Source organism: Primulina eburnea, chromosome 7, assembly GCF_022965805.1.
Source record: "Primulina eburnea isolate SZY01 chromosome 7, ASM2296580v1, whole genome shotgun sequence".
Lineage (NCBI taxonomy): Eukaryota > Viridiplantae > Streptophyta > Magnoliopsida > Lamiales > Gesneriaceae > Primulina > Primulina eburnea.
Genome location: NC_133107.1, coordinates 24,514,063 through 24,536,510, shown reverse-complemented (window position 1 = coordinate 24,536,510; position 22,448 = coordinate 24,514,063). Strand labels below are relative to the sequence as shown.

The 22,448-nt window shown below is 36.2% G+C and overlaps 1 protein-coding gene and 2 long non-coding RNA genes across 3 annotated transcripts; all 3 read right to left on the bottom strand.

Moving 5' to 3' along the window:
* Positions 1–8,978: 8,978 nt before the first annotated feature.
* LOC140836234 (uncharacterized) lies at positions 8,979–9,947 on the bottom strand. Its single transcript, XR_012119043.1, has 3 exons — positions 9,828–9,947; positions 9,665–9,708; positions 8,979–9,122 (listed from the first exon to the last, which is right to left on the bottom strand). It is a non-coding gene; the product is annotated as an uncharacterized lncRNA (long non-coding RNA).
* Positions 9,948–14,346: 4,399 nt separating this feature from the next.
* LOC140835799 (uncharacterized) lies at positions 14,347–14,970 on the bottom strand. The gene has a single exon (XM_073201207.1). The coding sequence runs from the start codon at positions 14,968–14,970 to the stop codon at positions 14,347–14,349; it is 624 nt and encodes a 207-aa protein (XP_073057308.1).
* Positions 14,971–15,591: 621 nt separating this feature from the next.
* On the bottom strand, positions 15,592–16,530 carry LOC140836235 (uncharacterized). Its single transcript, XR_012119044.1, has 3 exons — positions 16,409–16,530; positions 16,246–16,289; positions 15,592–15,704 (listed from the first exon to the last, which is right to left on the bottom strand). It is a non-coding gene; the product is annotated as an uncharacterized lncRNA (long non-coding RNA).
* Positions 16,531–22,448: the final 5,918 nt, after the last annotated feature.

The window sequence follows — 22,448 nt, the reverse complement described above, 5'->3', positions numbered from 1 at the left end:
TATAATAACAAGAGTTGTATGAATCTAGCAAGTATACAAACAAACATAACACAAGATTTTAAAATTAATGATGAAATAAAATTTTCAAAATTAAAATATCTCATTTCTGATAAGATTCAAAATTTAAATTATGCCCGTTAAAAAGAAAATTAAATTTTTAATATTTTCTTGTCTTCCATCAATGGTGGTTGCATAATAAACCTTACCCGCGATCGGACTTATATTATTGAGAAGGTCTGGACTTCGGAAAGCTATGGCTTCCACTAATATATTTGATGTGGACTACGTGAAACTCCTATGACTTTGGCTCATGTTATTTGGGGATCTCATGTCTATCATCCACTAAGGGTTAACATTGATAGGTCGGGCTCCACACGAGAAGAGACAGAAGATCATATTATTGGGCCCTACTCGAACGTGAGGCAAAATTATGTGAGGGTTGCATTGCGTGAAACTCCTATGACTTCTCCTCGTATTATTTTCGGATCTCATGGCGATTATCCACTAAGGTTCAACATTTATATGTTGGGCTCGACGCGTGAAGAGAAAGATGAACATATTATTGGGCCCTACTCAAACGTGATGCAAAATTACACGAGGGTTACAATTGAGCTCTACCTTTTGGAAATTGTGATTAGATGACATTATTCAGAATCATAATTTATCAATTGGGTATTGTGTACTCACTAAGATAATTAGATTTCTCGTTTTCATCAGAGGGTGGTGAAAATATCAAAATAGTGGGTGGAAATTCGTAAAAACTAAAATTCATATTTTAGGTCTTATAAAATATTTAAAATAATCGACAATGATTATCTGTTTCATATTCACTATATTTACAATTTCGTCAAGTTATCTGTTTCTGTTATTCTCAATTAAAACAAGCTAATCGAACTCTAGTTTTCAAGATTGGCTGATAAAATTTGTCTTGAATTAAGAGAAAATAACATATACTAATGTGTCTTGTTGAACTAGTGAAGCATGCGAGATGATGTGATCGTAATATGCAATCTAAAGTGTAATATGATAGCTTCTATGTCAAATGAACTATGCAGACAGTTTGAGGAAATAATGAATGCAGCTGACATTCAAATGCACATGCAAGAGTTGTATGGTTCTTGGAACTCATATTGTAACACCCTTCTTTTATACTTGACAAGATTAATGATACTTGTGTTCATAATCAAACTAGGGTTTGATGATATCCTTTATTATGAAATAATTCAACAAGAGTATCAATTTGAAGGTTTATAAAAATTTTGGCATGATGTCCCCACATGTTGTAAAACCCTAAAATCTCAAGCAACAACAACTTTACTGATATGATCGATTAACTGGTGAAGAAGTGTATAGAAGGGGGGTGTGGAGACCCGAACGCTAATTCATCTTCTTAAATAATCTTTGGGATTAAATGGATTAGTTAAATAATCTAGGTCGAAATTTTATTTTTTTAATTGAACACCCAATAAATAAGTGTACAAAATAATACAACAAGTTATGCTTTATCTTATTTAATTTACAAGATCAAGTTTAATGTCTACAACATGATCTAAGATACAACACTGTAAATCACTCTTTACCTCTTAATCTTTGACTCGACTCTTATCTAGGGATCCCCGTTTGAATAAGAACGTAACCAGTCTCCCACCTACTCTCCCCTTTTAGATGGTGGTACGTTCTTATTCCTGAATTTCGGTACACTATATCGAGTATCTATAATAGGAGTTGATCTTCTCCTAAGCGCATAGATATAAACCAAACGTCCAGTGACTTGGCACCTCTACCAAAGACTGTTTTACGATATCAATCTTCTATTCTATGATTTTCAATAACTCAATAGGACAAGCACATACATTCAAAGAGTTCAAATATATCAAACAATAACAAGTAAATATGTGGTTTTGGGAAACTCAATTTCTATCTTACTCGAGTTATCAATTCCGGGTTAACATTGATTTATACCTTTCTTTGTTCGGGGTTTGGCTTTGGCTCGTTCTTCTATCGGTTTCGCAGTTGAATTCTCGACTTCAAGTTTGCAATACCAATCTGGAATAACATTCGAGAAGTACAATATCACATACAACTCAAATCAATACTTCTCAATCTAAGTATGTTTCGACGGCATAACGGCACAATCTCGAAATCCCGGTAACGCAAATAACAAGAGGCCAATCTCAACAATTCATGATCATCAACGAATACAACCCATCATTTCAAAATCTACACAAATACATTCACCTAGGCTGGAAAATCAATAACAATTGCATATGGTGTCCGTTCTTCGATCCGGTTTTGATTATATACTTATCAAAATCTCAAGAACACCTAATACAAATCATATTATGATTCCTCCAACATCAAAATTTTGAACTATATAGGAAAGTAACAAAACTTACATCCCTTTGAATCATTTGACGAGAGAAGCACGAAACTAAACTCGGATTGAAAATCGAACGGCTGGATCTTGCACAATCAAATTCTAAAAGATGAAAAGCTTGAAGATTTCCATGGCGGATTTGTCTCGATCTCTTGCTGCAAATTCTGAATTGAAATGGAGAATTTAACATGTAATAGGCATGGCACGACATGTGTCTCATGTTTCCATTCAACACGTCTCGCGCATATGCGCGTCCAACACCGGCGCATATGCGTGAGACCTACTGTCTCAGCGCATAACATTTCATCTCCCCGCGCATATGCGCGCCCCGTTCCCGCGCATATGCGCGAGACATTCTGTCTCGCATTTTAGGAAAACACCTGCTCGCGCATATGCGCGGCACTTCTTGCGCATATGCGCGAGGTCTTCTGCCTCGACATTGGCTACTCGTGCATATGCGCGCCTTGTCTCGCGCATATGCGCGAGGTGTTCTGCCCTCACACATATCACAATTTTTCCCACTTCTTCCTCGTGCTTTTCCTTCCATAATCACGTCAATTTGTCAATAATTTAATTCCAGATTACAATAATCAAATCTCAGGCCTTACAGGGGGTTGAATAAACACTCTTAATTTTCACAATCTTTTCTAGAAATCTTGTCAGTCAATATCAATCAGTTAACAATAAAGTGCGGAAATAAAATGGATGATAGATAGAATGAAAAACTGATCAAAGGATACACGAGATTTTATGAATGTTCGGAGATTTCAATCACTTCTACGTCAGTCCTTCTATCACAAGGATAGGATATCCACTAAAATACTTTGATCAAAACAAACACTTATACAGACCCACTTCAGTTTGGACTTAACACTGCCAAAACTGAAACTCTTAGTTTAAAAATATTTCACAGTAATCAACTGAACTTAGCACAACTGATCTCTTTAAGATCGGATTTACAATTAGATGATTTGTGCTAGTAAGCTCGAAAAGTAGCCTAGAATGCTACAAATAAATCTGATAAAAGTGAGCTTCTAATTCTTTGAATATAAGCGAGAGTTTCAGCAGAGTAATAGCAAGAATGGTCGTTTTTATCGTGTCTCTCTTTTTTAACTGCTCATCTTTGCTATTTACAGGCTTCTCTTCAACGATAATAATCAATATAATTTGAATATTTATATTTGTTGTTTGCCACGTCAATATTTTTCTGACATTCGTACAGTCCAGCTGAATTGCGGCGTTTCCAGTAATAGTTGCAGTCTACTTTTGTACTGTTTATCGGTTGAATGTTCTTTTCATTAACTGATGACGTGTACAGATGAGGAGTCAGCTGAAGCGATGGCTGGTAAACTCACAACTGAATGTAGTTGACTGTGTAGGTTCAGTTTTGAGTATTTGTTCAGTTAATTTCAAAATTCTTGATCAATTAATCCAATCGATTTAAGCATTTAGTTTGTCAAACAACCGAAATTCAGTTTCCAACAATTTCCCCATTTTTGGTGTTTGACAAAACTTGAAATTTATTAACTGATCAACTGAATCGAATACTTGTAGATAAAATAATCCTTTCAATGTACAGATTCGTACAAAGAATAAAAGAAGAAATAATCTTCAAAAGTCCGAATAAATAAAAGAATCTATTTATCTTAGATGGTCTTTGAAGATTTTTTTGGCTCCTGTTCTTCCCCTTTTTTGTCAAACCAGTCAACCTTTCTCGATAAAGTCCGCACATCTGTGTTGAGATCTGACACCGCATTGAATAGTATGTCTTGTAGTAAATCCATTCTTTTAGACATAGTGTTTTCCAGATAGTCTAGACATCTTGTAATCAAAGCTTGAGTTTGGAAATGAGCTTAAGTGGACACTCTGTCTTTCCGAATTTCGTCTAATTGAAGGAATAAAGAAGTGACGTCCTTCTGGATTTTGTGCAAATTTCCCATGGTGTTGTCTTTCATCGAATCAAATCGTATAGTGCGCAAGAATTGAGTTGACTTTATATTTGACAAGGTAGACACTATACCGGCGAGATTGGATTGGATCTCCTGAATTTCTTCGATCAAGGATTCACTTGCTATCGAGATGACTAGAGACATAGCTTCAGAAGCTGCTGGTTCCTGTTCTCTGTCTTGTTGATCAAAGATGATCAGTGCACTGTCAGTTGTATCTGCTTCAAGTGTCACCATTTCTTATCATGTTCTGGTAAGGCCTCCTCTTGAAGTTGTTGAGGAAGAGAGAGATTCGGATCTACAAATGTACTTGATGGCTCTTCAGTTTGTTGATCAGCTGAAACAGTAGATGGTTGTTCAATTTTTTTGCGCAGCTGATGTACAAACTGGTTCTTCAGTTATATATGCAACTGAAATATTAGCTGGTTCTTCAGTTGGCACTTCTTCAGTTTGTGCCGAGTCTAGCTAAGCCTCTTCAAAAACTGCCTATTCAGTCATGGTAGCTGATTGAATTGGATGTTCAGTTAATTCAAAAATAGCCTGTTCGGCTGGTTCTTCATCTTGATTGGCTGGATCTTCAGTTTCAAAAATTTTTCCAACTGCTTTAGTAGTTTCCAGCTGGATATCAGCGGTAATAGAATTGATAACTTCATCAAGAATTTCCAGTGACAGCTCAGTATCTAAGTAAATTTTAAGTTCAGTAGCTGAGGATGGAGGTGCTGAAGATAATGGTTGTACATTTTTGGAAGTAAAATCAGTTGCTTGCTTGGAAAACTCAGTAACTGGTTCTTTGGACTTCTCATGATGTTGAGCTGATTGTTCAGTTGGCTCTTGAGTTGAGAGATTATGGGAATCTGCTGGAAGAGTCAGCTCTTGGTCCATTTTCCATTGTTTGATTTCTATCTGGAGTGATAGAAGATCCGAGTCCAGTTGATCATAAACAGCTTTATCATTGAATGTGGTTGGACTACTAGGATCAAAATTGAGTCGCAACTGAGTAAGCATTTTTTGTAACTTCTTCTCACGTATATGGTCAAATAAGTATTTTTTCTGCTCCAGAGTTTGAACAATTGAAGAAGTTTTGACCATTTTAAGCACAACCTTCTCCAGTTTTATAAATTTCTCCATAACTGATTTCTTCTAAAGCTGGGTAGCAAAAAATTCAGTTCTGAATTTAAGCCATTCATCGTAGACTTTCAGCTTTGTCAAAGAAAACTCATTGATCTCTTTCCATAACAGATCAATATGAGTTTGGATTGGGTTTGTTGGCCTAGGCTCTTCTCGCATTTTCTTTTTACCTTCTGAATCAGTTAGGGCATGAGGAATGCTTAACCCTGAAGTTGTGGCATCAATTATCTCTCTGATCACTACTCCTTTTGGTCTTGCAATCGGTAGAGGAGTGTGGCCAGTAATGTTGATCAAAGGAGCCATGATTCGAGCCGATTTCTTTTTATCACCAGATTCGGTGATCTTCTCCTTTGATTGAGTAGCAGATTGAGGTAGCTGAACCTCAGTTGAAGATTCAGTTGGAATAGCTTGCTAAGGTATAGCATGAATAGGCCGTTGAGCTCCTGACTGAATCAGCCTTTCAGTTGGGATGGTTCCAACCGTAGCAGCACGTTTGTTCTTCAGAGTCCTGGGTTTCTTGGTGATTTTGGACGACGGAGTCTTCTCAGAGTCGGTCTCAAAGACATTCAGTTTGCGCTTGGTTGTCTTCTGAACTTTTGTCTTAGCCTTTTTGACTGACTTGGGAATTTCCTGCATCCCAATTTCTTTCTTTACTTTCAAAAACTTCTGAGGAGGCATGTCCAATTTGAGCTTCGGTGGCAGGACATTTTTAGCATTGAAAACTTTGAACTTGGATGGTTTCTCATCAGCATCAACCACTAACCCCTTCACCTTCATCAAATAGCTGAGTTGCACTGCATATCCCCTGGATTGATTGGAACATGTTCTTCAAGATAATGAAGATAATGTTCTTTCAGTTCATCTTTCTGTCAACCATGATTGTCGTCATGGCTTGAATTTTTTCCAGGTTTAGGGCAGCAAATGAACCTGCCTTTGCCAATAGACCCTTGACTATAATATCAGCCATCAACTGGGCATCTTGCTTCAATTCCTTCTTGGGATCGAAAACCTTGATCTTCTGACCATCGGCAGAAAAAAGAGTTTGCATCTCTTCAACATCAGAGATGCCTTCACCTCAGTGATATGTGCAAACCCCTCAGAAGGCAGTTGAAATAGATCGCTGAAGAAGTCTTCATCAACAATCAGCAGCTGAGTGTTGACAGTAGTAGCGATCTTGCCATCAGTAGTGATGTATCCATTAGCATAGAAGTCTTGAATCTCCTTCACATAAATTTGTTGGGAAGATTTTCCTAGAAATCCCTTCACTCCGGATGCTTCATGTTTGAGAAAGATATTTTTGATGCCTTCATCCTTCAGAGTCAAGACTGAATCAAAATCAACAGCCATAGCATTGAAAATGTGAGCAGGAACTCGGTTGGTCATTTGAGTGAATTGAGATCTACAAAAGAGGATAAGCTTTGAGTAGAAATTTGCTTTGAATGCTGATGTGCGCGTAAGAATAAAGAAATGGATTGAGGCAGGGTATTGTACATATGTATGTGACTGTTTAAATTTTTTGGACACGTGTTAGTCCAGGAAATTTTTAGATAAAAGCGTGTGTACATGTGATGAAAACGTGTGAAGAATATAAATGGATCACGTGGGTCCACGTCTCAAAGTACTATGCATTGAATGACAGCAATTAAATGAGATAATCAATCAGTCACTTCACTTAATATGGAATATTATACGATTAATCAGTTAACTTATTGGAGAAGATCATTTATGTCAGCAGCTGATTGACCAGCTAGGAACCAATTCAGTTCAATTGTAGAGCAACTGACTGATGTCTTCTCAGTTTACCAATTAAAACTTGATATTCCCCCTTAATAAATGCATAAAATTAAAATAAGTGTAATGAAAAATTAGTCTGGATCAGTTAAATCTATTTGATAACTGATGGCTCTTCGTCTTCCTCTTATCTCTCAATAACTGTCTATAAATAAGACCGTTTTTCATTTGAAAATAACATCTTAAACTTCGATGGATTATGAAAGCAGTACCCACGTCCATCATCCTTCATGGACACCATATCGCTTTCAGCGATTTAAGAAGGCTGTTGAAGAGTACGTATTTTCAGAAGTTATGTCCGTTTGGACTACAGCTCGTGAACTTCAATCAATCAACAGTGATGAATTTCCTGATTCTGCTAAGCTGAGATCAATTGCAAGGAAATTTAAGAGACTTGCTGAAGTCGATCATATTTCCGAGCTTTTCAAGGATGATGTGTTGATCCATATGATGCTGTGGAAGGAATGACACTTGCTTGAAAATATTTCTAATACAGAAACCTTCAAGAGTATTAGGAGTCATTATTTGAATAACTCGTTGATTGTTTGGCAAGATGCCACTGCAGAACACATGGATCATGTGTAACACTCGTGACTAAATTGCATAATTAGAGCGGAAGCTCTTAAATATAATTTGGAGAAATGTGTAATATAAAAAAATTGGGCAACATCTCCCAGTAAATAGGGCATGCCACTTGTCTCGAGCAACACATAAAATACTTGCAAAAGATTTTCATAACCATCAGATACCATTTAATATAGTATCTACACATATTTCTAATTCAAATACCAAAACAAGGTTTTCAATGTTTCCAAAAATAATAAAAAGCTTAACATAACAAATTAGCATCCAATTAAAATCTCCAAAGTTTGGCATATTCCATTCTCTTGCTTCGACAACTCGAGGATGATCAGTCTTTCTTACCCATGCCTGCATCACATGAACATAACTGGAATGAGTATAAAACTCAGCAAATGGAATCAGTACTAACAAGATACATATATATTTTATTGTAAAACATAAAATGAATAGCCGCAATTTCATTTTCTTGAAAACATTATCCATCTCATTTCATAAACATCGAAACAGCATAATATCATCCTTCAAGAATCATAATACAACAATACATTGGGATTATATTCATTTCATCGATCAACTGAAGAATTGATAGTTCTTATAAGATAGTTCATTCATTGCTGACCTTCTTCGTAAAAAAAGAATCTTATAGGAGGGACATGTACCTCTGTATAAAATGCATCTTATAAGAGAGCACATGTTTTCATCGTTATTTGGCCAATTACATTGCGGATTTATAATTGCCAGAGACAACACCGCTACTATCACTATCAATCCAATCATTCAATCATATAAAACTTCATTCAGACATTTTGTCGAACATCTTTGAGGCATCATAAAGCTTAACTCCCTTCATTCAAAAATGCATATAATTGCACTACCATATATACATATTTACATATATACATATTTACATACATATATATATATATATATATTTATATATCATGAATGGAATTTGAAAGGAGTTAATGAAACAACCCACTCCCATGACATTTTAATTAACTAATTAACGTATGCGGAAGCCTTAACATTTAAAAGGGAAAGAACAATATATCCTTTACATCATAAACATTATCCATACTAATATAAATGATCGTTCATAAAATAGCATTCAACTCATAACCACAAGCCAACATACTAACTTGTTTTTCCCCTCATTTATTTAACAAACTACATGATATTTTAAAACTTCTCATGTTCATTGTATCCCAAATAAAAAGTGACATGATAACAAATCTTTCCCATGGCATTCTATATAACTTTTTCCGCCTCGAACAATTCGTTTCACTTCTTTTTATCACCTGCATCACATGACATAATTGGAATGAGAATAAACTCAGTAAGTAGAAAGCTATACATAGCAATTACATATATATAACGTTGGCTTAAAACGTGGCTATAGCAATGGCAATGAAATTAGAGCGATACTATCTTCAATGAACATTACATAATCAAGGCAATATGATAGTATCTCATGGCATGAGTGAAAGGAAAGAAAATGATAGTCTGTGACCTGTGACCTGTGGATAGTATGTCTTTGATATATAAATATATCAAAACTGTGAGAGATACTCATAATCATGTGATTGGCCAATGACATGCTTGAATTACTATCATTCCATGGCTTTAATCATAAGAACTCTTATTGAGGCATTTATACAAACACTTGATAGACACAATGGTGTATTAGCTCCTTGATCAATGAATTCAATGAAATCCTTTAACATTGAACATATAACAATATATAGATCAAATATATACCAATGAAAAGAGTTAATTATCAATAAACATGGCTTATATACATATATTCATCATGTGAGCTCAAGGAGAAGTTTCTACTTACAACCCACAAGCACTTTGGTTGCTATGATGTTCTTTGAATGATTCCTACAACAACAATAATAATAATATCCATAAATCATTACCATTAATCCAAGGAATCAATAATTAGACTTAACCCTTCATCACTCCAAACCTTTCCAATTCCAAAATATAAAAGTTCTTACCTTGAAGCTTGAAGTATAAGGTAGGAGACACTAAAATTTCTACTAGAATCCTTGAACTTGGAGTGGAGAATTGAAAGAAAGAAAACCTTGAAGAGAAATGAGCTTGAACCGTAGGAAAATAATGGGGGAAGAGAGAAATGTGGAGAAGCATCTAGAAAAGACATATATAAGCCTTCATTCCCTCAAAAACGTGTTTTGGAAATTTTCAACAGCCTGCTAGGCGCATATTCGCGACATTTCCGGCGCATATGAGCGCCCCATACTACCCAAAAATAATAACTTCAGCACCCCGCGCGCCAGGGCGCGAGTTCTGGCGCGGCGCGCCTCATTCTGCCCAAAACGCATTTTTATCTTCCGAATTTGCAAAAATGGTCAACATGAAAGTTGTAGCCTTATGTGTTTTCGTGAATCTCCCACTGGTTTCAGGTCATTTGAAGGTCTGAGTAAAAAGTTATGCCCATTCTCACAACACGTGTCATTGTAGGAACAACGAAACACACGACACACTTCGGGCCACTTTTGGCTCGTCTTCCCTAATGATTTAAACAAAACTCAAAATAAGAAAGTTATAGCCTTAAATATTATCTTTCTAATGAAAATGTCCTCACATCAATTGGATCAATATACAAGACATTATGCTAAAAACCACAACTACTGCCACATTTTTCATACCATTTCTGCACTTCCATTTCCTATTTGGCTCAAGATCAACTTTTTATTCTACCCATTCATTTCCATAATCATCACCAACTATGAACATAATACCAAAACAATAACCATTCAAATAAACATATCCATAACCAGTAACCATACAACATAATCTCAAACAGTAAAGCATAAAACATTATCATAACAATAATAAACCATAAGGATTAACATAATAAAAGGTTGGGCTATTACAATCTCCCCGCCTTATAAAAATTTCGTCCCCGAAATTTGCTTACCGTTGAATGAATTGGGATAACGATGTTTCATTTCTTCCTCCGGTTCCCAAGTGGCCTCTTCAATCATATGATTCTGCCATAAAACTTTTACAATACCAATATCTTTGTTTCTTAATACTTTTACCTTGCGATCAAGAATTTGAACCGGTACTTCTTCATAGCTTAGGTTAGGTAAAAGATCTAATGATTCATGTCGAAGAACATGAGATGGATTGGGAAGATATTTGCGTAGCATAGACACATGAAAGACATTGTGCATTCGATCCAAGTCTGGTGGCAATGCAAGGCGATAGGCTCGGTCTCCAATCTTGTCAAGAATTTCAAACGGACCAATATATCGAGGACTTGATTTACCTTTCTTGCCAAAACGCATCACTCCCTTAAAAGGAGCTATTTTAATAAAAACATGGTCACCTACCTCGAATGTAAAGGCCGTCGACGAACATCGGCATAACTCTTCTGTCGAGACTGAGCGGTCCTCATTCTTTCTTGGATCACTGCCACGACATCTGCTGTTTGTTGAACCAATTCTGGGCCCAACATATTCCTTTCACCTACCTTTTCCCAATATAAAGGAGATCAGCACTTTCTTCCATATAAAGCCTCGTAGGGTGCCATGCCGATTGAAGACTGGTAGCTGTTGTTATACGGGAATTCCACCAAAGGCAACTTAGAATCCCAACTTCCCGTGAAATCAATCTTGCAGGCTCGTAACATATCTTCAAGAATTTGAATCACCCTCTCTGACTGCCCATCACCCTGAGGATGATATGTCGTGCTAAAAGCCAACTTGGTGCCCAAGGCTCTGTGCAAACTTTTCCAGAATTCATAAGTAAACCTCGGGTCACGATCAGATACAGTTGATATAGAGATTCCATGAAGTCTTACAATCTCAGCTACATAGACTTCAGCATATTGGTTCACTGTAAACGTCGTTTTGACCGGAATAAAATGAGACGACTAAGTTAACCTGTCAACAATCATCCAGATGGCGTTGTAACCCTTTGGTGTTCTTGGAAGTCCTGTTACGAAGTCCATGGTGATATGCTCCAATTTCCAGTGAGGTATTGGGAGAGATTGCAAAGTTACAGCAGGTCTTTGATGTTCAATCTTAACCTGCTGACAGGTTAGACATTCAGAAATAAATAACATGATATTTTTCTTCATACCTGGCCACCAATAAAGACGTCGAAGATCATGATACATTTTGGTACTGCCAGGATGAACTGAATATGGCGCTGTATGAGCTTCAATAAGTATATCTTTCCGAATATCATCTCCCTTAGGAAGACAAATTCTACCTCGAAAGTTCAATAAACCATCACGATCCAAACCAAATTCAGAAACTCCTGTTAAATCATTTTTATTCTTCAAATCTAATAATTGAATATCCAATTGTTGCTCCTTTAAAATTCGATCAACCAAAGTAGAGCGAATAACTAGTGTAGATAACTGATCTACCGTACCTGGAGATACCAGAGTTATTTCATTCCTTTCAAAATCGAGTAATAACGGTTTCTAAATCATGGAACCCAATAAATAAATGGATTTACGGCTTAAAGCATCTGCAACGACATTAGCTTTTCCAGGATGATAGCTAATGGTGCAATAATAGTCTTTTACTAGTTCCAACCACCTTCGCTGCCTCATATTCAACTCTTTCTGCAAAAACAAATAACTCAAACTTTTATGATCTGTAAAAATTTCACATTTCTCACCATATATATAATGTCGCCAAATCTTTAAGGCAAATACCACAGCCGCCAACTCCAAATCATGCGTGGGATAATTCTTCTTGTATTCTTTTAGCTAACGAGAAGCATAAGAAATGGCTTTCCCACGTTGCATCAACACAACACATAACCCAGCTTTGAAGCATCTGTATACACAACAAAATCCTCAGTACCACAAGGAAGTACTAATACAGGGGCAGAGGTTAACTTATCTTTCAGAGTTTGGAATGTTTGTTGGCATTCTATGGTCCATTCAAATTTGATAGCCTTTCGTGTCAAGCTTGTCAATGGCAATGCTATTTTCGAGAAGTCTGCAATGAATCGTCTGTAATACCCTGCCAAACCAAGAAAACTCCATACCTCTGAAACTGTCTTTGGAATGAACCATTGCTTAATAGATTCAATCTTGGATGGATGGACTGCTATTCCTTCTTTTGACACAATATGGCCCAAAAACGCAACTTGCTCTAACCAAAACTCACATTTCTTTACCTTCGCATATAATTGATTCTCCCTCAATGTCTGTAACACGATCCTCAAATTCTCACTATGAAGTTCTCGTGTCTTAGAATATATCAAAATGTCGTCAATAAATACAATCACAAAAGTATCCAAATACGGCTTAAAGACACGATTCATCAAATCCATAAACACTGAATGAGCATTAGTTAATCCAAATGACATCACCAAAAATTCATAATGGCCATACCTCGTTCTAAAAGCAGTCTTTGGTATGTCCTCCGTTTTTACTTTCAATTGATGATATCCGGATCGAAGATCGATTTTTGAAAACACGGTGGCCCCTTGCAATTGATCAAAAAGATCATCGATTCGAGGTAAAGGATATTTATTTTTAATAGTTACCTTGTTGAGTTCTCGATAATCAATGCATAACCTCAATGATCCATCCTTCTTTTTCACGAACAAAACCGGAGCTCCCCATGGCGACGAACTAGGATGGATAAAACCTTTATCTAATAGCTCCTGTAATTGATTCTTCAATTCTTTCATTTCAGTTGGAGCCATTCTAAACGGAGCTTTAGAAATTGGGGCTGTACTTGGACTCAATTCAATAACAAACTCTACCTCTCGATTAGAAGGTAAGCCAGGAACATAATCAGCAAATACATCAGGATACTCCTGAACTACATCAATATTCTGAATTTGCACATTACTGTCCCTATTCACATCTGATACTAAGGCAAGAAAACCAGTACAACCCTTATTCAATAATTTTGTAGCTTGTAGACAAGAAACAAGGGGAATACTGAGCGATGAACATAGCCCAACAAATTCATCACTATCATAATCACAAGTTAAAAACTTCACGGTCTTTTCCACACAGTCAATCACAGCACGATAAGCGTATAACCAATCCATACCCAAAATAACATCGAAAGCAAACATTAGAATTACAATAAAATCAGCATACAACAATCTCGAACCTATCTGTACTGGACATGCCTTAAGAATACTTGTAGGACAAATTTCGTCACCAGAAGGCAACATAATATTGAATTGTAAAGGCATGATAGTAGGCTCGCGAGATAAGGAGTGCATAAATACTTCAGATATTAAGGAATGAGTTGCACCAGTATCAATCAATGTAAGTGCTTCCTTTCCAGATATTAGAATATTACCTGATATGACTGAAGAATCAGGATTGGCTCCTTCTTTTGTCATCGTAAAGATTCTTCCTTGAACTTTTCCTTTGTCAGAGGAGACAGGACATTTTTGTGCGGTATGCCCCATTTATTTGCACCTATAACATCGGCCACTTCCAACCAGACACTCACCTTTGTGCGGCTTGCCATACTTAGGGCATAACGATCACTCCACATCTCAAGAAGGCAAGGAAGATTTATTGTGTTGCTCCATTTTGCCTCTTCCTTTGTAACCACCTCGAGTACTAGCACTTGCACCTTGCCCTCTAGTTTGAAAAGCTTGTCTTCTTAATTGCCGCTCCTTCTCAATTTCCTGCTCATCGTGCTTGGCAAGTAAGGCTCTTTCCACAATGTCTTGATAGGTGATCACTTTTGCCATATGCACATCCCTTCGAATTTCCGGTTTCAACCCACGAAGGAAGTGTTCTCCTCTGACTTTATCATTTTCAGCAATAAATGGAACAAACACGCATCCTTCTTCAAATTTCAATATATATTCAGCAACAGACAAGGAATCTTGGCTCAATTCAAGAAATTCCTTAACTTTCTTTGCTTTAACTACTCTTGAAAAGTACTTGGCATAAAATAACTCTTTGAACTCATCCCATTTTGACTCGTGAACATTGACAGTCACTTTCGTAGCTTCCCACCATATACGAGCAGCTTTCACTAGAATAAACACAGAACAGCTCACTCTATCTCGATCATTGAACTTCAGATAATCGAATATAGCCTCCAATGATTTAACCCTTTCAAGAGCTACGAGTGGATCGGCACCACCAACAAATTTGGGAGGGTTCATTCTCCTGAATACTTCATAAGAACTACCTTCGGTGCTTTCAACTCAACTTTGTCCTCTTCCTTGACCATGACCCTGGGTTGAGGTATGCAGGCTCAACAACTATTGAATTTGTTCACCATGAACTGTCGCCTGTTCTTGTATTAATTTATTGAATTCGTCTACAACGTTGGTAGTCCCATCAGTGGTAGGGGTCCTATCATCCCCTTCGGTAACCTTTCGTTTAGGAGGCATTTCCTACACATAAGCTCACTTTAACATAGATAGGAAGAAAATACATCAATAACAATGGAATATGATCAACTCTCAATGTTAAAATCAATAGACGCAGGATCGAAAACATACCGAATTGTCTTAGGTAGAAGAAGTCATATACGGTCCAAGAACTTTCGCTCTGATACCAATTGTTACAACCCACTCCCATGACATTTTAATTAACTAATTAACGTATGTGGAAGACTTAACATTTAAAAGGGAAAGAACAATATATCCTTTACATCATAAACATTATCCATACTAATATACATGATCGTTCACAAAATAGCATTCAACTCATAACCACAAGCCAACATACTAACTTGTTTTTTGCCTCATTCATTTAACAAACTACATGATATTTTAAAACTTCTCATGTTCATTTTATCCCAAATAAAAAGTGACATGATAACAAGTTTTTCCCATGGCATTCTATATGACTTCTCCCGCCTCGTACAATCCGTTTCACTTCTTTTTATCACCTGCATCACATGACATAACTGGAATGAGAATAAACTCAGTAAGTAGAAAGATATACATAGCAATTACATATATATAACTTTGGCTTAAAATGTGGCTATAGCAATGGCAATGAAAGTAGAGCGATACTATCTTCAATGAACATTACATAATAAAGGAAATATGGATAGTATCTCATGGCATGAGTGAAAGGAAAGGAAATGATAGTATGTGAACTGTGACCTGTGGATAGTATGTCTTTGATATAAATATATCAAAACTGTGAGAGATACTCATAATCATGTGATTGGCCAATGACATGCATGAATTACTATCATTCCTTGGCTTTAATCATAGGAACTCTTATTGAGGCATTTATACAAACACTTGGTAGGCACAATGGTGTATTAGCTCCTTGATCAATGAATTCAATGAAATCCTTGAACAATGAACATATAACAATATATAGATCAAATATACACCAATGAATGGAGCTAATTATCAATAAACATGGCTTATATACTTATATTCATCATGTGAGCTGAAGGAGAAGTTTCTACTTACAACCCACAAGCACTTTGGTTGCTATGATGTTCTTTGAATGATTCCTACAACAATAATCATAATAATATCCATAAATCATTACCATTAATCCAAGGAATCAATAATTAGACTTAACCATTCATCACTCCAAACCTTTCCAATTCCAAAATATAAAAGTTCTTACCTTGAAGCTTGAAGTATAAGGTAGGAGACACTAAAATTTCTACTAGAATCCTTGAACTTGGAGTGGAGAATTGAAAGAAATAAAACCTTGAAGAGAAAGGAGCTTGAACCGTAGGAAAATAATGGGGGAAGAGAGAAATGTCGAGAAGCATCTAGAAAAGACATATATAAGCCTTCATTCCCTCAAAAACGTGTTTTGGAAATTTTTAACAGCCTGCTAGGTCCATATGCGCGACATTTCTGGCGCATATGCGCGCCCCATACTGCCCAAAAATAATAACTTCAGCACCCCGTGCGCCAGGGCGCGAGTTCTGGAGCGCCAATGCGCCTCATTCTGCCCAAAACGCATTTTTAACTTCCGAATTTGCAAAAGTGGTCAACATTAAAGTTGTAGCCTTATGTGTTTTCGTGAATCTCCCACTGGTTTCAGGTCATTTGAAGGACTTAGTAAAAATTTATGCCCATTCTCCCAACATGTGTCATTGCAGGAACAACGAAACACACGACACACTTTGGGCCACTTTTGGCTCGTCTTCCCTAATGATTTAAACAAAACTCAAAATAAGAAAGTTATAGCCTTAAATCTTATCTTTCTAATGGAAATGGCCTCACATCAATTGGATCAATATACTAGACATTATGCTAAAAACCACAACTACTAACACATTTTTCATACCATTTCTGCACTTCCATTTCCTATTTGGCTCAAGATCAACTTTGTATTCTACCCATTCATCTCCATAATCACCAACTATGAACATAATACCAAAACAATAACCATTCAAATAAACATATCCATAACCAGTAACCATAGAACATAATCTCAACCAGTAAAGCATAAAACATGATCATAACAATAATAAACCATAAGAATTAACATAATAAAAGGTTGGGCTATTACAGTTAACATCATAAAATCATCAAAACACATATATATAGGATCATGTGATGCATTGAAGAAATGATTCCACTTACAACACTTGGAGCACTTGGTTCCTAAACCAAGATGGTGATCCTACAATAATAAACCCAATAACTAACCATCAACACTAAAATAACAACATTAGATGACCATTTAACCCAATACATCAATCACAACTATCACGCACTAACTCCACCATCTTCAACAACTTAAGAACAAGAAGAAAAACCACTTACCTTTGTCTCTTTCACTAAAAAGATGATGTTCCAACTTCGGATTGAAGATTAATTGCTTGATTTAATGACAGAAGAAGAAGATGATGAAGAACCCTAGCTAAGAATCGATGGAGAAGAGAAAGGAGGAGAAGGGAAATGAGAAAAATGAGAGTATCCACCGATTTTATGCCTTAAAATACCCAAAACGCGTTTTGGTACTGTGCTGGGCGCACTGGCGGTCATAAACTACCGCCCTAGCGTGGACCATACTGCCCAAGACCAAAATTTCAGAACAGTGGCGCTCGAGCGGTCATTTCTTATCGCTCGGGCGCCGCTCTGCGCACAGCCATCTCAAAGATCGCCTCCGAAACGCCTCTTCCCATCATAATTTGGAAAAACGGTAAACATGAAAGTTGTAGCTCTATGTCTTGGCTTGCATTTCCAAATGGCCTTATGTCATTTGAAGGTCTAAGTAAATATTTATGCTCAATCTCCAAACATGTGTCACTGGAGGAACGACGACACACACGACAAACTTCGGGGTGCTTTTGGCTTGTCTTCCACAATAATTTTAACAAAACTCAAGACATGAAGTTATAGCTTTATGTCTTATCTTTCTAATGAAAGTGGCCTCACATCATTCGGATCAATATACAAAAAATTATGCTAAAAACCACAATTACTGCCACATTTTCATACCGTTTTAGCACTTCCATTACCTACTTAGCTAAAGATCAGCTTTCTATTCTACCCATACATTCTCTGTTTCATTCTATATCATTCAATATCATTCATATCATATCTTGAAACCATAACCCATCAACATTACATCACATATCCCCAAACGATCATCATAATAAACCATAAAAGAAATAATGACCATACTTAATCATAAACATTACCTTACATCATATGCATACGAATGTCTGGGCATTACATCGTGTAACTGTGCTTCGATTTTTTTTGTTTTCACAATAAAATTTCAGTTTGATTCATTGTTGTCTCTTTACTTTTCTGCAAACAAACTGATGTTAGTCGAAAAACATTGACTGATAACAGATGACTAAAATGTTATTAACTGACCACTGACTAACTGAGCAGTTACTTCTTGATAAAAGATCAACTGATCAGTTATAAAAGATAATCAGTAAAATGACAACAAAAATGTTATGATCAAGTTAAATCAATTAAACCAAGACTATTTCGAAAATGTGAAAATTCAGTCCCTGGTAGTGGTTTGGTGAAGATGTCTGCAGCTTGTTGTTCAGTTGGAATATACTCCAGTCTGATAGCTTTCTTTAGAGCTTGATCTCTGATGAAGTGATGCCTGACATCAACTTTTTTAGTCCTTGAGTGAAGAACTGGATTGTATGTGATCACAATTGTGCTCGTATTGTCACAAAATATTGGCGTTTCTTTAGCATCAACCCCATAATCTTTCGGTTCTTGCTGGATCCAGAGCTGTTGGGCGAAGCAGCTTCCAGCATCAAGGTATTCTGCTTCAGTTGTAGAAGTAGCCATGGATGTTTTCTTCTTGCTAAACCACGAGATCAGTCTGTCTCCTAGAAACTAACATGATCCACTGATGCTTTTACGATCTAGCTTACATCCTGCATAGTCAGCATCTGAATATTCAACTAAATTGAAAGAAGAGTCTTTAGCATACCATAATCCCACATTTTGTGTGCCCTTAAGATATTTTAAAATACGCTTGGCAGCTGAAAAATGCGATTGTTTAGGATTTGCCTGAAATCTAGCACACATACAAACAGCAAATACAATATCATGACAGCTAGCAGTTAGGTACAATAATGAACCTATTAAACCTCTGTAGAATGTCGTCTCAACTGATATTACCCCTTGATCATTGCCATGTTTAACTGATGAACTCATGGGAGTACTTGCAGCTGAACATGTTTCCATGCCAAATTTCTTAAGTAATTCCTTCGTATATTTGATCTGACTGATAAAAATACCAGTTTCCAGTTGCTTCACTTGTAGACCGATGAAAAATGTCAGTTCACCCATCATACTCATCTCAAATTTGTCCTGCATTAACTTGGCAAATTTCTCACATAATTTGGGTTTAGTTGACCCAAATATGATATCATCTACATAAATTTGCACAAGTAAAATGTGATCATTCTTCGAAAATTTGAACAAAGTCTTATCAACTGATCCAACAATAAAATCATGATCAGTTAGAAATTTTAAAAGTTTCTCATACCAAGATCTTGGAGCTTGTTTAAGGCCATATAAAGCTTTGTTCAAATGATAGACATGATCAGGAAAATAGTAATTGATAAAAGCTGGAGGTTGTTCAACATAAACCTTTTCCTGTAACTGACCATTCAGAAAGGCACTTTTCACATCCATCTGGTAAACTTTAAAATTCTTGAATGATGCATAGGCAAGGAACATTCTGATTGCTTCCAGGCTTGCAACTGGTGCATACGTTTCATCGTAGTCAATTCTTTTTTCATGCCTCTATCCTTGTGCCACAAGTCTTGCTTGGTTGTGTGCAACTGAACCATCTTCGTTCAGTTGTTTCTGAATATCCATTTTGTACCTATAATAGTTTTAAAAACTAGTCTTGGAACTAAGTTCCAGAAATTTTTATGGGTAAACTGATTGAGCTCTTCATGCATTGCATTTATTTAGTTAGGATTAGTATGAGCTTCATCAGTTTTCTTCGGTTCCAGTTGTGAAACAAAAGCTGAATGAATAAATAAATTAAGCATTTGATTTCTATTTCTTACCGGATCAGATGGATTACCTATCAATAATTCTGGAGGATGTTATTTCTTCCATCTGACTTCAGTATTTGTTACGTCCAAATTAGCAACTGCTTCAGTTGGCAACTGAATGCTTTCTTCAGTTTCAGTTGGAGCTGGAACAGTTGGTAACTGAATATTATTTATATGCTCCACCAACTGATTATCAAGAATAACTTACTGTTCAACTGATTGATCAGTACTTCTGGTTCAGGTGTTTGAAGAATGTTTCGATTTATATAATTCTCTTCTTCATTATCATCCTCCAAACTGGTATCTGTAAATCGATCAACTGGTTCAACTGGATCAGTTGGCTTATCAGTTAGCACAGATTCATCAAATACAACATATATTGATTCTTCAACATTTAAAGAGCTTTTATAAAAAAACTCTATATGCTTTACTAACTGATAAATATCCAAGAAATATTCCCTCTGCAGATTTATCATGAAAAGCTTTTAACTGATTTTTACCATTATCGAGAACAAAACATCTACAGCCGAATATTTTGAAGTAGGAAACCACACTTTTTCGTCCATGCCAGATCTCATATGGTGTTTTCAAATGATTCTTATTAATCATTGATCTGTTCTGAGTGTAACATGCAATGTTTAATGCTTCTGCCCAAAACCTTTGAGAAATACTAGAATCAACAAGCATCGTTCTAGCAGCTTCTTTAAGGGTCCGATTTCTTCTCTCAGCTACACCATTTTTCTGAGGGGTTCTTTCAGCTGAGAGCTCATGCTTGATTCCATCATTTTCTACGAATTGTGAAAGATTTTTATTGATTAATTCAGTCCCTAGATCGGACCTTATACAATCATTCCCAACTGATATTTCATTTTAAAGTTTTTTGAGAAGCTTAATCACTTGTGCTGCAGTTTGGTCTTTGGATTTAGGAAAAATAACCCAAGTAAATCTTGAAAAGTCATCCACAAATACTAAGGTGCATTTCATTCCACCTAAATTCATGACTGTTATTGGACCAAAATGATCCATATGTAATAGTTCTAAACATAGGGAGGATGATTTACAACCTTTGTTTTTGAAAGAAGATCTTACTTGTTTACTAAACTGACATGCTGAACAAATTTTATCTTATGAGAAATCTATTTTGGGCAAACCAGTTACAAAATCATGGTTACTCAGATAGGCAATAGATTTAAAGTTTAAGTGGTTCAACCTCTTATGCCACAACCAGTTTTTAGATGATTTGGAAGCAATGAAACAAACTGGTGCATGAGGTTGATCAGTCCAACTGACTTTGTAAGTATTTCCACAACGATTTCCATTTAGGATGATTTCATCAGTTGACTCTCTAACTGAACAAGTGTGTTTGTCGAACTGAACTGAGAAATTATTTTCGCATAACTGACTGATGCTAATCAAGTTATACTTCAAATTCTCAAATAGTAAAACATCTTTGATTGTAAAGTAATCATGGATAAGCTTACTCTTACCCGCAGTTTTTCCTTTGGAATTGTCTTCAAAACTGATGTTTGGTCCATTGTATTTTATAAGTTGAGATAGCAAATTTGCATCCCCTGTCATATGCCGTGAACATCCACTGTCTAGATACCAGGTAGATTCCTTGTTTGTACCTGTCACCTGCAATCACACACAGTATATAATCTTGGTAACCATATTCATTTGGGTCCTTGACTGATTATACCTTTGGGAACCCAGACTAGGACTAGTCTAACTAACTTTCCAGTTGTTGTGTTCCAAATAGTTTTTCTCGAATTTTGGGTATTAAGTGTGTGGTGTGAGGAAGAAACAGTATAATTTATATTTTTTTTCAACTAACTATTCTTTTAATACCGTTTCTGAACTGGCTTACAGTTGTAGTAATTATAATAGCCATTCCTTGAGTGCTGATTTTTGTAACTGAATCGTTTAGGTGACCAGTTTCTTGAATCGGTTGAACTCTCAGAGCTATATCCAATTCCATATCATTTGGTTTTGTTCTTACTTTCAGTCGATTGAACAGTTGGTTTACTCGGTTCTGAGAATTCATTTATCATGGTTGATTTTACAAAGTTAATGTACTTTCCTTTGCTTTTATTCAACATTGGTTGTGTATCACTTGCAGAATTTTCAACGTTACTGTTAAATCCTAAACCAGTTTTA